The 17568-nt window shown below is 42.1% G+C and overlaps 1 protein-coding gene across 8 annotated transcripts in view; it reads right to left on the bottom strand.

The window, feature by feature from the left end:
* Nin (ninein) overlaps nucleotides 1-17568 on the bottom strand; it is a 95839-nt gene that overhangs the window by 56502 nt on the left and 21769 nt on the right. For 5 of the 8 annotated variants that reach the window (XM_074068001.1, XM_074068003.1, XM_074068005.1 and 2 more), the window contains 2 exons: nucleotides 16860-16941; nucleotides 4756-4925 (listed from right to left, as the gene is read on the bottom strand). In XM_074068001.1, coding sequence (XP_073924102.1) covers nucleotides 4756-4925; nucleotides 16860-16941 — 252 coding nt within the window. Of the gene's footprint in view, nucleotides 1-4755; nucleotides 4926-6456; nucleotides 6547-16859; nucleotides 16942-17568 lie in introns of all 8 variants that reach the window. The other 3 variants (XM_074068000.1, XM_074068002.1, XM_074068004.1) reach the window with 1 other exon arrangement.

The raw sequence follows: 17568 nt of genomic DNA, 5'->3' as shown, positions 1-17568 counted from the left end.
GAAAGCAAAGTGGCGCTGCCCCAATTGTATTAATTACACCATCTTTCCTACCAGGAAAGAATAGAGTAGAATTGAAAATTAGTTTTGTTTTCCCCTTCTACTTAACCTCAGAAGAAACATGAGCATAAAATTCAAGGTCATTTCAGTAGCTACTACACAGAAAAGGGAGAAAAATGTAATCTTCCAACCCCAAAATCTTACTTGTGAGGTAAAGCAAAAACAGCAACAACCAAAACCTTCCCATTAATCACACCTCAGGTTGGACTCAAGAATGTGCCCTTTGTTGGCCTGAATTAATTCAGAATAGAATGTCCTGTTGAATTGACCTGAGTGAAAATGATCCCATGACAAAAGAAAAATCACCACTTTCCTTCCAATACCACCCGAGATGAGAGGTCAGACTCCCAAGGGATCCATTTGCCAGATAAACACACTAAATTGGAAGGTGAACACACAGTGCGGCCTGCAGGTGGGACCCACCTGTCACTTGTGGATTAGCACACTGTACTTCAGGCTTTCTGAATGAAATTCTGAGCCACTACACTTTGGTGTGGGAAATTTCACCAGATTACAGTAGTCTTTCCCTACAGAATGGCTTTACTGACTTGTAAACTAGACTTGGTAGGGGAGACATGTTTAATAGCAGGGTTCAATATTTTCTGTTTCAGTGGGAAAGAATCAAATTGCCTGATAAAACTCTGGGGGTATGGAGCAGGAAGAAGATGGAGACTTTAAAAATGTTTACAGTTTACACTGGGACTTGAACATAGATGAATGGAAACAAAAGTCAAACATAATCTAAAATACCTTATCACAAGGTTTATCTTCATATATTCTATGCAGATGGGGACACCAAGGTGGCAGAACATTAGCTACCCCATAGTGACATCAAGTGCCCTCACCCATGGCTCCACATCACGACAGTATACTTCGAACAATCACCAGATGAGCTCTAAGTTGTTCATGACTAATGAAGCTTGAAGTTTCCCATGAGGCTTACATTAAATATAAATTAAGTTCCTTCAAAGCAGTCTAGGTAACAGCCTTGCTCACACTCGTCTGCATTTCTAGACGTTTTCTTGGGTGGGAGAGAAAGAGTGGAGTTAGAGGCAGACTGCAGAGAATTTTGACTGCTGAGAACCACCCATCATCTTGGTTACACTGATGAGAGAAGGCCTCCCAAGTAATAGTGCAGAAGAAACACTGTGAACCTCTAACCTGGGAGCCTAGGAACGAATTCCTGTCAGCCATAGTAAGCTCCTCTACTCTGGAATGATCAAGAGGGAAGGGAAAGGGAATTGTTATTTCATCTGTTCAGGTGACTGCTTGCTCACCTATCCTGATAGGACATGTTCCTAGCAGGAAGCAAGGGACCTGGAGACAGCTTTGACAGGTGCTAGTGACAGTCTCCTCCTACTGCCCCACCCTCTGCAAGTTCTCAGGTAAATACAATTATTATTTGATTCAACCTAGAGCTAAAATTAGTTTCCTGTCGGGCAGCAAAAGCCAGACCACCCCTGTTTGTTTGCTCTTGTCCTTTCATTGTCTTTCCCAAGAAACTGGCCAGAGGTGTGGTGGTTCATGCCTTTTATCCCAGAACTGGCTAAAAGCTTGAGACCCTATCTAAAAAATAACTAAAAAGTAAAAAGGGCTGGGGGTGTGGCTCAAGTGGTAGGAGACCTAAATTGATTCTGTACAAAGATTAAGTCTGTGCTGCCCTGTACATGAGCTGCCAGTGACCACCTGGGTGGCTCCAATTGCTGAGGCCAATGCAGAAACTGGCCAGAAAACAGGAATGCTTTGTGGACACTTTGTGTGCAGTGAGAGGGGACACCCACAATGCTATGCACAGGACATATGTGCCCATGAGGACGAATGGGGCCAGCTAGGCTGCAGTTGCACAAAGCTGGGACTCGCCCTTGTAATTGACAATGAGAAGTTATTAATTTTTTTTTTTTTTGGTAGTACTGGGGTTTGAACTCAGGGCCTCATGGTTGCTAGGCAGGTGCTCTACCCCTTGAGTTACTCCACCAGCTCTTTTTGGTGATGGTTTTTTTTTTTTTTTTTTTCAAGATAAGATCTTGTGAATTATTTGCCTAGGGCTGGCTTCAAACCTTGATCCTCCCTGATCTCTGCTTCCTGAGTAGTTAGGATTACAGGTGCCATAGGCACCTGGCAGAAGCCATTAATTTTTTGAAGAGAGAAACTGATTTGGAAAATGTCAGGATCAACTTAGCTTATAAATCACTTCATTTTTAGGTAAGATGGATGAGTTTTGGTTGAGCCCACTTTGGGGGGAAAAAAAAAAAAAAGGGCAGAGCAAGAAGTGTGTTATCTGTTGCTCCTGAAAAGGTTCTCAGACCATCAGAGCAGAATCAGGAGTCATGGCAGAGAACAGAAACCCAGAGAAATGCTCTCCCATGTCTGAGGTCTTACTGACTTGCGGATTCTGCCACAGCATCGAGAGGTCACATCTAAGATGGTTTCCGAAAGATTTGTGGAAAGCTGCAGCACACTGGGGCAGAAATGATGCAAGGCTCTGTCCCTTTCCTTATATATGAAACCAAAGACTCACTTTTTCAACAGTAAATCTCACTTGGGGTCAGAGATAAGATAAGATACCACGAGGACATAAGAATAGGCTATGAGTGCTGCCCAAGAATTTGTGGGTTCCCCAGGTGGTAACTCAAAACTATCATATGAAAAATAAGTAATCCTTTAATTTCTTAGTACCAAATAATATCTGGAGAACAGTTGGCGAAATGAGATACTAGACTTAAAAAAAGTTTCCAAACAATAAAACTTACCTTTTAAAGAACTGAAACATTTGAGCCATATTTTTTTCAGAAAGAATTATTTGAGATACATTTCACACTGCCCTGGATTATGAAGCAGACTTCATGCAATAAAATGACACCCTTCCTGACAGCATTATGAGTGCTGAACTACCTGAGCCATGCAAATTACTTGCCTCCCTGAAACTGTGTATAGAAAATTTTTGTGCATGTGAGCACTGTGGTTTTTCACAAAGATCTGTATTTTAATTTTTCTAAAAGATCCAAGAAAGAAAGGACCACTGACTCTGACTGTACCCAAAATGGCAAGCCCCAGACTGACCAGCCTGGGCACTGGAGGCTTGAGGCAATGTTCTCCTCTCTTCTCCTCGTTATCTGTCCCTTCTCATCTACTCTACTCTTACTCCACTGTGTGGGCTCTCTTTCCTCTTGTGGTTGCTTTTTCTTTTCTTCTCCCTCACATTCCATAACTATTTCTTCACTTCTGGGGTGAGGACAAATATCACTTCTCTTTAAAAAAGGATGCAAGGTCGGACACAGTGGCTCATGCTGGGTGTGGTGCTGCATGCCTGCAGTTCCAACTATGCAGTAGGTGGAGACGGGAGGATTGTGGTTCAAGGCCAGCCTGAGCAAGATCCTGTCTCAAAAATAAGCCACGTGTGGTGGTATGTGGCTATCATCCCAGCTATGAGGGAAGTGGAGATAGGAGATTCAAGGCCCAAGGCCAGCCCTAGGCAAAAAATGGGAGACCCTATCTGAAAAGTAATCAAAGGAAACATGGCTGGGGTGTGGCTCAAATGGTAAAGCACTTGGGGCCCTGAGTTCAAACCCCAGTACCACCAAAAAAAAAAAAAACTGCAACTTTCTGTTTGGCATGTCACATGGTCTGGTAAATTTCAGTACTTACTGCTAGTTTCATTTCTGTGCAATACCTGGGAATCTTTCTAGTTACCAATGGGTTTGTAAGTATCCTGGGAAGCTGAGGATACCAGATGTCAGATTGCTGGGGACATGCTTAGCAGCAAGCTTCCTGTAGATTTTAGTAAGCTCAACATGGGTGTTTGACAGCAATGAGCATGCAGGCACACATGCAATCTTTCTGCAGAGAGCTGAGGAGCTCTGCCTATTTTCTAGCTTGTATGAGTATGTGAAGTATTTGCAGCCCCAATCAAAGCTGGGATTTGCAAGAAATATTTAGGGCTTGCTCAGCATGGCATTTTCAATCACGTTCTATAAATGGGATGCTGTTAAATGAGCCATTAAAAAAATAAAGAAAATGTTACTGCTTCTCCTTCATTGGTAGATGATGGCAGTGTGCAAAGTTAAAGAAAAAAGGGGGGGGGGGCATGGAGGGAGGCAGGGGAATTTCTGCGTGCTGGGGAGGGAGCCCAGCCTGGGTGTAGCAGCCCCGGTAAGAATAGTGGCAAGTGCACAGCACTAGGTAAGTGCCCCTGTTTGGTAGCTTGAAGCAAGAACTGAGTGTTCAGCCGTTGTTATCACACCACAGAAGATAAGATGCAGGCTCCTAAAATTCTTGATCACATGACTTACTTCTTACCTGTCAAGGATGTTATTTTATAGTTTGGAATAGAGGAAGAAGGAAAGATATGGCTAACTTTTAAAATTACTAAAAAAAAAAAAAGCACTATGCCATGGGAGAAAGATATATTCCCAAGAAGAGCTAGAAGAATAGACAATATAAAAATAACTAAAATCTAAATGTATAATTGTAAAGCATGCACATAAATATCAGTGCTCCAAAAATTGAAATAGAGATGAAAACTTTAAAATAGGAAGATTAGCCATGCATGTCCAAAAGGCAAGGGACAAGATTAGCAAGGAGCCAGAAACTGAGAAAAGCCTGTGTTGCCTCATGAGGTCCCTTACTTCTCCCATCTCCATGCCACACTGATGTGGTCCACACTCACAGTCTCAATGACAGTCCTGCCCAGCATCTTACCTCATTGCAGTCACCAGCTGGGATGTGTGATGGCTGTGCTTCTTCATCTAGTGGTTCAATCACTGTCACCTCTGCAAACTCCTCCACGGATTCTTGAAACTCAGGCAAGGACCTTCGTCCATACCGCTTCCCACCTCTAACATACTTGGGCTGAGCTTCTAGCGAGCAGTCTGGACAAGGAGACAAGAGTTGAGGCCACATTACATGACAATCTCAGCCCCAAGCTGACACTCACAGCCCACAAACTCAGCTTTTTATAGTGGCCCCAAAATAAACCACCACTATTTGCCAGTTGTGGTGGCCGTGGGCGTATGTGAGCCATCAGGTCAGATGCAGAGCAACTTCAACTTCTGAATGATTTATATCATATCAGGAGAGACATTCAATGATGCAGCAAGGGATTTGACTCAAAGTATCAAAGAAAGGCCAGGAAAAGGCACTGATCATTCTCAATCTTTTGTTTATTAAGTTGGTGTTTTACAGGGTGAAGGGTACAGAAGGGAGTGGACAGAGAGAAAAAAATCTAACAGAGACACACCTTGGAGGAAGTCTTGAAATGGTAACAAAATGATCACTGTAAAGTTAGCATCCACACCTATTAGTGTGAAACTCTCTCATGCCTCAGTGACCCCGTTAACCATTCTGCTTTCTGATCATCAGACAAGCAGAACTGACACAGCAAAGAAACTGACACAGCAGATTCTAATCAGCTAGTGACAGCAGTCACTTCCATGAAACCTGGCATCAAGATCTCAGTATAAAATTAAAAACTGTGGAATAAAATAGCAAATGCAAAATCACACTAACAAAAATGATATATTGTGTTTTTTCTCTTCATGAGCATCAGTGTTGTACAAAATAAAAAACAATGTGCATAAGGAGGGAGTCATCTCTTGACCTTCAAGAACTGCAGCATTTTGACATGGCACGTCTTGGGTTCAACATTCTCACCTTCACCACCACCACCACCACCATCACCATCATGCCCCATCACTGTCCGTCACCACCACCACCACCACCAACACTACAGACTAATTTTTCTCTACTATGGACAGCTTTAAAGCAATAAATACTTCACTCCATTCAAGTGTCATCTTAAAGATTTTTTAAAGCACCTTGCACAGAATTAGAATAAAATACTCCACTAAAATATAAAAGACCAGTGATGCTTTGATTTCTGTTGCATTATTGTCTATGCAGATACTCTCTCGCTCTCTCTCTCTGGAGAATGCAGTATGAGATCTGCTTGAACACAACAGCCTTAGCAATAAATCTCAGAACTCAGACATGCAGATCTTTAGATGAGGTGTGTAAACATCATCAAAGTGAGGTGCTGGCTAGACACAAGCTGAAAGAACAAAACCTTTACCACCATGGAAACAATGGCAGGGTAGCTCTTACTTTATAGCCTCCCTGGGAGGGCTGATAACCATGTTTGACTAGCCACTTACCCCCAGGCTCTTCCTCTTGTATAAGCTCACATTTCATGATACTCACAAATGTGACCAGAAGCATTCCGAAAATGCTCAGGAAAGCTTGGAGTGAAGAATTTATGCTAACTATGCAATCACTGAGTGATATTTATATCCAGCTTTTTAAAAGTCCCAGCCAAGTCATTTTATTAGGTAGAGCAATTCTCTTACAGGAAGTGTTTAAGCATACAAAATTTATATTGCAAATGGCATGCATATTTCAAGGTACCTTTCATCAGAAGAGAGTGTGTCAACTTGTGAGTACTCAGGAGTGGCACAGACACCAGAGCTACTTGTTGGCAGCTGACACCCACAGATGCTAGTCAGATAAGAGGCAATGCAGAACCATCCTTAATTTATTAGATATTCTTAAACTTCAGTGGCAGATAACAGGCTATACCACTAGTGACAATGGGGGCTTGGAAAGGACTGAAAAGAAAAGATGTAGCCTTGGAAAAGAAGACATGGGATTTTCCCAGTGTGAGAACAAAGTCATGTCCTGGGAATGGAATTGACCAATGAGCTCTTGCTGCATGCTGCACTTTTTCAGATGGAAAAAACATAGTGAGGAAGCAACAGTCTGACAAAATCCCCAGTGGGATCTAGTCCTAAACTTACCTGTGCACAAAATGGTTCCCAGTTATTTACTACTAACTATCCCACATAATGTCGGGAGCAGAGGTGGAATCCAAACAGCTTTCTTCCTAAGCAAGGGAATAAAGTGGCCCCATAGAGTGTTGGGTTACTTATTGTACTTATTCTTGTGTTGAAACTTCAAAACTTTTAAATTGTATTTTATTATAATAACCAATTCTGAGCAAACTTTAAGTTAATATCTTCTCAGAATGTATATGGATGACAGTCAATTTCTAGTGAAATCTGTCAAATCACATAATATTTTTATAATAGATATTAGCACACACCAATGAAAATGGATTAAGGTTTCCTTATCACTGAATTGCCCAAACCATCCATTAGACTCATCAAACCATTCAGAAAGTGTTACTTCTTAGCCGTACACACATCCCTCTCCTATTCACAGCATCACTGAATTTGCATAAGAGGGGAAGAGAGACAACAATAATAAGGAGGCCCATAGAGAACACTCATGGTCAACAGCCATTGCTGTGTTAAGCATCTGAGAACTATGATTCTCCTTAATCTCAATCAGGGCTTCCCAAGTCAGCAGCAGCAGTCCACCAAACAGGAGGACTGCTTAAGACATTTTATCTCTTCAGCTGAAGTGTGCCTTCCTCCTTCCTGAGTCTGATGGAAGAGATGCAAAACAGCAGCACTGAGGCAAAATCTACTTTTGAGCATACCCACATACACTGGAGCCTTTACAGGAATGTGGTTGCAAGGAGCCTGCCATGGAGGAAAACCTGTGCATGCTCAGTACACACAGAGCTCAGTGCTGTACTACAGAGGCTTGATTTGCTTTTCCCATAAGGATGCACAACTTCCACTAAAGACAGGCTGCCTTTCAACACTTCTAAAGTTTTCACTTTATCACTTAGATTAAGCATGTTAATTTTTACCTTGCTTTTTGAGCACCATTGCCTTTTGGGGAGACAGATTTTCACAAAACTAAGGGCAGGGAAACACTCAGAAGCTCACACATGATTTAAACACAACTGACAATAACGAGGGACTAAGAGCTTCTCCACATCAACTGAGCTGTGTAATAAATGTGAGAATTTTTTTTGACAGTGTTTGGTTAAAACCAAATATAATAAATCCATGAATAAGGCAGGCTTACTGAATGACATATTTTTTCAGGGTTTCATTCTGGAATAATTTTACCTACACCAGGTAATATGAGATTAATTGGTTTGTTAGGAAGTGGAATCATTTACATCACATTAGCTACTCCAATAGTGAGCTCCAAGGAGAGATGTAAAATGCCAGTGAAACAAAGCATAAAGAACTGTGCTGTCTTTGGTGTTTCGGTTCCTTGAAAATACATTTGTGATTCTGCCTGGTGTGTCCAGCTTCTGAGTCACGTTCTCTTCTTTCCCATTTTCCATTCTCCTGTTTGAGTATCAGGACATAAAAACACAAACAGGGCTTGAAGGAAAGAAAACAAGTCTGGCCTGCGTTGGGGAGGCTGGGAACCATCCCAGGGGAGCATATTCTAAAACACACCAGTCACAGTAAGGGACTTTGAGGCAGTCCTACCTGACCCAGTTTAGATGGCTTGGGTTTTATTCCATAACCCCAATGCTTAGTTATGAGTAGGGGACAGAAGAAAAACCTTGATTCAATCCCCTAAGGCTGCTGAAGGAATGTAGAAGAAACGACAAGCTCTACAGAGCAGGTGGGGAAAAGACCTACTCAGGGAATTCAAAAGATAAAGTATTCCTTTTGATTTCAGAAGTTAAACAAAGCCTGCACACTCGTTCTTTACTCCACAACTCATCTGCCCAGAGCTGTGACAACATTCAACTTCCAAATCGGAATGACCCACACCATGCACATGTCAGACTTGTGACCAGAAGGCCCTGCACTTATCGTAAAAAGGAAAGCAGAATACAAAGTCAAGGGAATGACACTTGGAGAAGATGAGCTGGTTGCCGCACATGCCATTCCTCTCCCCACTCTTCCCAGCAGCAGTGTGGATGGCGGAAACACAGCCTTCCAAAGTCTAGACAGTGAGTCTAAGCAGTGAGTGCACAGCTCGCCTCACTTCCTCCTAAGTGACCACAGTCACCTGTGTCATGTAGCTGACCACTCAGCAATCCCAAAGTCACTGCATAGATGGCCACGGGCAGAATGATGAGACCCTATGGGGAGCTGTAAGAGTTATCCAAAAGCCTAAGCATGATTTATTCAATCAAGTGCTCTCCTTGCACAAACACAAGCTTAGGACCTAGGCTGAGGGGCATCCACAGCACACAAGGAAGCCTTCTAGTGTCAGGTGATTCATTTAACTCACATTCTCTGGATACCTGCCCTGGGCAAGGCATTGTTATGCCTATCAAAGAATAGATGGAAATTTTACCATTTTTAAAAATCAAACTACTCCAAAACTCTATCCAAAGATGAAGAAGAAAGTTCACCCTTATGGTGCTGACATTCTTATTCTGGATTTGCTCCCATGAATGCTTGTTTTCTACTTCCCTTCCTGAGCCACTCAGTGAGCCTGGGGGACCACGCCCAGAGACACAATCCCCTTCCAAAGATCCTCAGCTGAGGGGTGATGCCAGGTGAAGCTGCATTTCTTCTGAGCTCTCAGGATTCCTCAGATTGATTTGAAAATAAAATAAAAAAGGGTCCAGAGTGAAATGCACAAACCACAAGACAAACACCCCCAAGAAGCCTTCTTGGAAAAAGGCAGTCATGCAGCAAATAAGGACACACAGCCCTACTGCATCCTGCCTCTTCACCTGCTCTGAACACACCATTACACAGGAGTTACTTCATGAGAGTGCAGACTCACACCTGGTTCTAAGCAAGAAGGAAGGAAGGAAAAGAATCAAAGGTAAACCAAACCCAAGACCGAGAAAGACCTAGAGATACATACAGACAGGGACTGACAGATTGACATAGAGAGGCAGAAAGAGAGAGACTGAGACCAAGAGAGAAAGAGAAGGGGATGGAGAAAGAGGAAGATACAGAGACTTAGAGGCCCATGGAGGGAGGTGGGAGGAGAGCAAGAGAAACAGATGCAGGAAGGGAAACCAAGAAGTACAGGAAGAGTGGAGTGGGGGATACAGGAGAGGAGGGTAGAGATGAGTCAGGGTGGTGGAAAAAAAGGGGAGAGGTGCATGTTCCAAGGAGGGGAGGGGAGAAGAGAGGTCAGGAGACATTCAGCACCACAAAAGAGACATCAGCAAAAGCTTCTGACATCATCTGCCACTCCTATGCCTTACCAGAGTGCTTCCTGCATCCTTAGGACATCATCAGCAAGCAGTCACACAACCCCACACTTTGGTGTACACACACCCCTTTCCAAGGCAGCACCTGGGGAGGAGGGTGAGGAAGGGCACAACACCTTGCTCCCCAACTATTTCTCCTGCTGGAGTTTCCACACAAGGTGCAGATGTTCACTGGGTCTTTCAGGTCCTCCCTGGGTGCACTGACAGAATTTTAGAAGCAGTCTTGACATTAGTTCTTATCCATCTGAATGATGCTTCTTGCAGGAATGTGAGTTTTTGGACACAAATGTAATGAGGGGTAGCTCTGATTAGCACTATCTGGGCAGAAGGCTTTGAAGGGAATTGTTACCGGCCGCCAAGGTGGCTAAAGGTGGTGGATGGGTGTGTTGTGGCAATGCCCAGGGTTGACTGCCTGATTGCATGGTCTATCTCAGACTCATGGCAGTTGAAGATCAGTCAGCAGGAAATGATCTTTGAGTTGACAGTGATTGTATGATTGTTTCCCCAGCCTTTGCAAAGGAGAATCAATTGGCTAGTGTTTGTTGGGAAGGCCTGTGTCTTGAGTCACTTTGGGGTAAAAGGCAAAGACTCACTTTTTACCTCTCTGAGTCCTCCTTATCATTCAAGGCTCAACTCAAAACATTGCTTTCAAATACAATCTTCATGGAATCTTTTCTCCTATGCATTTTAGTGTAACTCATATTGTCTACAGTTCCCAATTTAATAATGACTGTGGTCATATTTTTCTAAAAACACCTCACATGTCAGAATTGCTGCCCCAGACAGACTGTAACATTTTCCAGGGCAGTGGGCTTCATAGAAAGAACCAGGGTTTTTGGATCAAGTAGACCTGAATGTGGACACTCAACTGCATCTAAGTTAGGGGTCCTTAACTTCATGAAGGATTGGTTTTCTCATCTGGAAAGAGGGAAAACAAGAAGCAAGAGCATGGAGCAAGGTCAGCATCTGGCCCAGCAGGCCTTGTTCTAGGAGCTCCAGCACTCTCTGGTCCTTCCGCCAGACTCCTGTGGAGCTGGTACCCCAAAGCCATCAGGCTGGGGAGAAGGACCTAGCATTGGGCACCTCGGAGACACAGTCTTCAACCCCACAGCAGATTTGTCCCAGCCTCATTTTTTTGTAACAGGTCAGATTAGTGGCAAATGTATAAAGACATTATCCAATTAGTCATCTCAGAAACTGGAGCTGCCCTGATCTTGATCTTGTGCTTGTTCCAATTTTCTCTTCCTCGTTCATCTCCTTTCCCTTCATCAATGGACAGATGTGTGAGGGACACACCCAATTCTCTAAGACTCTCCATAGAAAACTACCATCTTCACGTCCACGTCCCCTGTGTGGAAGCCTTCTTACACACTCACTGAAACTGAAATAAAGTATAGGCACAACTCCCAAGTAAACTGTTTCATTATGAAACTTCTCACTAGCCCTACTTAAATTTAAATATCCAGATTATTTCTTGGACATATACATATATTTTTTAAGGATTGCTTTTTATCCTAGTAAAATTATCATCATAATTAGTATTCTTCTATAGCAATTTAATAGCTGCTGAGTTTTTGATTACACAGATACACAATTTGCCTACTGATACACTGCCAAATTTTCTTTACACACACACACACAATCTGAAATTAGTATCCTTATATGCACATTTTTGTGCATATTCATAATTACTTATATAGCATAAAAATCTGAGAATGGCACTGATTGGCCAAGAGCATTACTGCAGCTCGTGCTACCTATTATATAATTCTAGAAAGGTTCTATCATTTTGCATGACCACCTGTAGGCACGCATGTTTCCAATTTCATGACCTTATAAACACACTCTGAATACTCTCTTTTATTGTTGTTGTTGGTGGTGGTGGTGGTGGTGGTTTGAAGAAAACTTCTGGTCCTCACTATTAGCATTTTGTTGACACCCAGACAACAGGGACTAAGCTCTTACTTAGCCAAAGACAGAACATAGAACAAGTCTCCTGGGCCACCTGTGAATAAAACCTCCCTAAACCAAGAACTTCACCAGACTTCAGAGCCTAGCCCAAGGCCTCTCAACATAGTTACAAACACAGGCCTTCAACTGCAGCGTCTCAGAATGGAGCCTAGTTCCATGTCACAGAACGTTATTGCACATTTGTTAAGTGAAGGAAAAGAATCTGTTCATTACATTTACAGCTTCTTCAAAATTTGAGGGAAAAAATTATAATTGGGGTGGTTCCTGGAATTAGGAAGACTGTTACAAAAACAATTATCTGCACCAAAACAATACCTAGCTAGACCTGTTTTCATAATGAGCTGGCTTTTCCAAACCCAAGTTTCTCCTCTTCAATAAACAAAGGAAAGACCTTTTCAACAAACCACATCAGGAAAGCAAAGGCTTTCAACTTTATGCTAACATCTACTGCACAACAGAAATCTAATGCAAAATGCATCAAACAAGGAAAAGATCTCTGGAGACTGGATCCAGCCAGCATGTCGATGCCTTGTAGCTTCAAGTGTGTGCCAGTTTTCCACTACAAAAATCCAATCAGCCAAAGGCATCACAAATTGAATAAACAGCTAGGAAGTTGGTGCCCTTCTCTTATCCCAGAAAAATAATTTTAAAATTAAACTGTACACGCAGATATGAGGAAGTTTTGCCACTAGCAACATTAATCAGGTTACTGTACAAAGGACTCCTTACATCCCCAACCCATTTTTTTGTCCTTATCTGAATTTTAGTATTTTTCATTTTGCTGTTATTAATTTTTAAGGGGAAAAAAACCTCCAGAGTCTTAGGATCACAAATATATAGAGTTATAAAGATGCTGAAAATAATCTAGTCCATGCCCCTTCATTTAAAATAATATAGAAACAGTACCTCAGAGAAGTTATAAATGGCAGAGCACAAGACTGTGGAAATAATGACTGAACTTCATATCCTCTCAAATCCCATTAGAGCTTTGCTTTTGTATTATTTATATACAACTGCCTTTTATTAGAAGAACAGGAAAGGGTGAGATATAGCAGGTACTTGTCCTTAGAACTTCAGTGCGTCAACTTACATTAGGTGAAATCTTACAGAAACACAAAGCAAGTTTTTTTTCCCACAGATTTAGATAATTCACTTAGATATTAGAAAACAATACAATTAATCTGTGTAACATACAAGGTAACCTCATTAGAGACAGACAGAGTTAGTATTTTCCAACTCCTAGGCCAAGCTAGGTATAATCCGGGCACAATGGCTCATGTCTGTAATCCCAGCTATTCAGGAGGTGAAGATCAGGAGGATTTGAGGCCAGCATAGGCAAAAAGATAACAAGACCCCCATCTCAACAATAAGGAGGGTATGGTGGCATGTATCTGTGTTCCCAGCTATAGAAGAGGCTGTAGGTGGCAGGATTTCAGTCCTACACAGGTCAAGGGCAAAAAACATGAGCTCCTACCTGAAAACTAACTAAAGCAAAAAAGGGCTTGGGGAGTGGCTCAAGTGGTAGGGCTCCTGCTAGCAAGCACAGGCCCTGAGCTCAAACCCCAGTACCACCAAAAAAAATTTTTTTTTAAATCTTAGGTGTTATGACTGTGGGTTTCTAAGGCTGTACATTACAGCTTTCCTATCTTTTATGTGTCCACCACAGTTTAAGGGTCACTTTTTCTCTCCAAGTCTTACAGGACCACTGATTTCAAAAGGCAAAGCAAAAATACAACAGACCTGGCCCAGTGTGACAGAAGACGGACTAAGTCCTGTACAGCCCAAAAATGTGGAGGCCATGGGCAACCCCATCTCCAAAGATGAGGCACACCTTGCTCTTATTCACTGCCTGCTGCCTCTGCCACTTGTAAAGACTCTTTGGGCCATGCCTGCACTGTCAGAGGACCACCTCATCCACCTGAAGATAAAAATCCTTAAACTAAACCTTGACAATGCACTGTTAGCATCCTCTTCTGCCATTATCTGTGAGATTTCCATTAGGCTCTGCCCTTCTTTAGGCCTCCATTTGCAGTTTGATAAAATGGCAGAGTTCCCTCCAGCCCTAAAATGCAATGGACTGTGACTTAAGGGACAGTTTTATCTTCATCAAGGAAGAGGGAGCAATGAGCTCAGGTGGCCTCCTGATACACTGCATTTGAGTCATGATCCTTCTCCCTCTGTCTCTGCCCACCCAAGCCAGTCAGTCTGAGGGGTGGAAGAGTCAGATTTAGAGTGGGTGGAAGAATGTTTGAGTGGAAAGAATTACTTTACCACCAGGAACAACTGGAGGGGCCAGGGAGAGATGGGAAAGGACAAAGCAGAGATGCTCAGAACAAAGGAATGAGGGAGGAAGGGCTGGCTCATGCTTCAGATTAGATAAAATGCTCTTAAGGCAGAGATTTTTATCCAGCCAGGACAAATGTGAGGGAAGTCATTTAAATGCTGGCTAAAATGCTATCAGTAAGTACCTGGCTGCTGATTATACTGATTTGGGGCAGGTTTGTCACAAAGATTTGCTGTCAGTTACCCATAAAATAGGACACATGGTGAAACTATAAAAATCCTTTCTGTGTGCTATCCTCGAAAACTGGCTCAAATTATGGCCTCTGCCTGCACAACAGTGAGAACCACACATAACTATGAAGCCACCATCTGGAGGGAGATTTATCAACTTTATGCATCCTGGCTGTTCCCAAGCTCAACCAGCCATTGCCTAGCTCATCCTGTTGCCTAGGTTCCAACACTGCACAACTCTAGGGGGCACGCTCAACATCTGTGGTCACCATAAATCTTGCAGGTGACAGTATGGCTTTGAAGAAAGGGCAGAAAAAGGATTATGTGAACTTGTGGCAGGGCGTTGCCTCCCAAACCCATATAAAAGCACCTTAACAGCACACTGAAGACACTAACTTTATGTCCGTATAAATATATAAATATATGCTCCTATTAACATCAGGGGCGACGACATCACCATCTTATTCATGGTCCTAGATCTTACATAATTGTTATCAAGGGGAGAAACTTTAAAAAGGTAAAAATATCAGTATGATGTGAGAGCCCACAAATAACAAAGGCCTATGTTTCAGCAATGGTGACTTACAGAAATTCCACTATTAGTCTGGAGAAAGCTTAAGACTACAATAACCTTTCTCATCCAGGCTCTCTAGGACTTCCAGAGAGCTCTGGCAAGCATCAAAGTTCAGAATCACCTTCCTAAAATGGTCACTATTAGTAAAAAGGGAGGATTTAATCCAGAATCCAAAACACCGTTGAAAGCAATGTTCAGACATATGGCCAAATCTGGACTGTGCAGAAGGTACCATGAAGAACAAACCAGTAAGAAAAGAAGTGAGCTCCCATCTGTGTTTCATCTAAATAGGTTGCACTAAGTGGTTCCTTGTAGCCATGAAAAGTTCATGATTTCTTCATCTCAAAATGGACTCTATTTTTGATGTTCTCTTAAGTCAGATTTATTGAGGTATAACTTACTTAGAATAAATTTCAGCCTTATAGCATACAATTTTTGGGTTGGAAAAACTCCAGTCACACAACTACCATCACAATCAAGATAAAACACTTTCAGTCCGGTGCCAGAGGCTCATGCCTGTAATCCTGGCTACTCAGGTGGCTAACATTGGGAGATCACAGCTGGAGGCCAGCCCAGGCAAATAGTTCAGGAGACTCACCTCCAAAATAAACAGAAAAAAATGGAGTGGAGGTGTGGCTCAAGTGCTGGAGCACCTGCTTTGCAGAGCCTTGAGTTCAAACCTCAGTCTAACCAAAAAACAAACAAACAAACAAAAAAATGATAACAGTTTCAGTTTCATCACCCCCCAAATTCCCTGTGTACCTTTATAGTCAACCCCTACCGCTAGCCCATGACAACCACTGTCACACTGATTTGATAAACTGTACTTTAATACACATTTCTACACTGTTTATACTTTCTCTTAAATAGTTACCATTATTTCCTTGATTCTAAAGCACACACCCCCAAAGCCAGATGTGAACACACTGAAATTTCACAACCAATAGCATTTTACATCGTATTTGGCAAAAGAAAAAATTTCTTTTCAGAAATACAAAAAATAACAATGTGTCTAATATTGTATGGTGCTTTTAAAAAAATTGATGAATATTAAGTCATTTAATAACATTCGTCAAGTAATTCTAAGCACTGGAAATACAAAAATGAACTCCCTGGCTCTCAAGGAGCTAGCACTGAGTGTGAACGACTGATAAATAATCGTAACATCGTGTGGTCATGTCCATAGCAGAGGGCTAGCCACTTACTAGAACTATACAGAATTATCTCTAGACTGGCCACCCTTCTTCTTCCAGAAAAAATTCCCCAAAATCGTGTGTTTCCATGTACACAGGAAATGAGGAGAAGAAGCTACCATTCACCTTCACTCTGCCCATTCCAAGAATGAGTTGTTGCCACACCATCTGACACATTGTCTAGGAACAATTCAGTTATTTTTTCCACAATACACTACTGCAGAAAAGAAGTCTCATTTTACAGTCCAACAGCTGCAAGACTTCTATAATAATATGAAAAAGAAGTCTCTGGAAATAACTGCTCAATCTGTAAAAGACAGATGTCCCAAATCCTTCACAGGCATGCTTCAAGGTTCCCACATTCCCCCCCACCCCGCCCCCCGGCAACCTGGGATTGAACCCAGGGCCTCAGACATGCCAGGAAAGGGCTCTATCACTGAGCGCCCCAACCCCCTCACCCCTCCTTCCCTGGACAAGCTTTAAAGGGCAATGTAGGCCTTACCTGGTTCTTGAAATTGCTCTTCACTGGATAGAGTTCTAGACAAGATAAGGATCAATGCTTCTTTAAATTGGTCAAAATGCACCTAAAAATAAATAAATAAACAAAAATAAAATCATTTCTGAAACCCTAAGAATGCAAGTTCATCTACAAGGTACCAGAACCGTTTGTTCCTGTCCTGACAGCTTTGGAGTGAACCATCGCCCACACTCATGGGCTGATCATTTTCGACATCCAGTGCATGAACACATTAGTGTTTATATTGATATGAATATTTATTCAATCCCCAAACAGAAAAGCTACATAGCAAAGCCCTCTTTATAAATCAGGAAAAGATATGTTTTGCATTCTTAGCTCTTTTTATTTTTCTGAACAAGATCAGAGGAGAAAGATGTTAGGTTAGATATTAAGAAAGTCTTTCGAAGTAAATGACCTATTGTCATGGTGCCTCACAGATGCTTTCATCTCTGAATTCATTCAGAGTAAGGGAGTAAGCTTTCTTTTGAGGATGACTTGAGGATGGTCTTGCCTGGGGCAAATATATAATATTTATTTCCCAAGGCCCCTAGGAGTCTGTAAGCAAGCAAAAATCAATAGCAAACACAAAGGATAAAAGAATCTGGAGAAGCATTTTCATGAATTCATAAAAATAAAACAATCTGGAGAATCATTTTCATGAATTCATAAAAATATAATTGCCTTGACTGAAATG

The sequence above is a fragment of the Castor canadensis genome, chromosome 3, assembly GCF_047511655.1.
Source record: "Castor canadensis chromosome 3, mCasCan1.hap1v2, whole genome shotgun sequence".
Classification (NCBI taxonomy): Eukaryota; Metazoa; Chordata; class Mammalia; order Rodentia; family Castoridae; genus Castor; species Castor canadensis.
The sequence above is the reverse complement of the archived record's forward strand: the minus strand, read 5'-3'. Positions and strand labels throughout refer to the sequence as shown.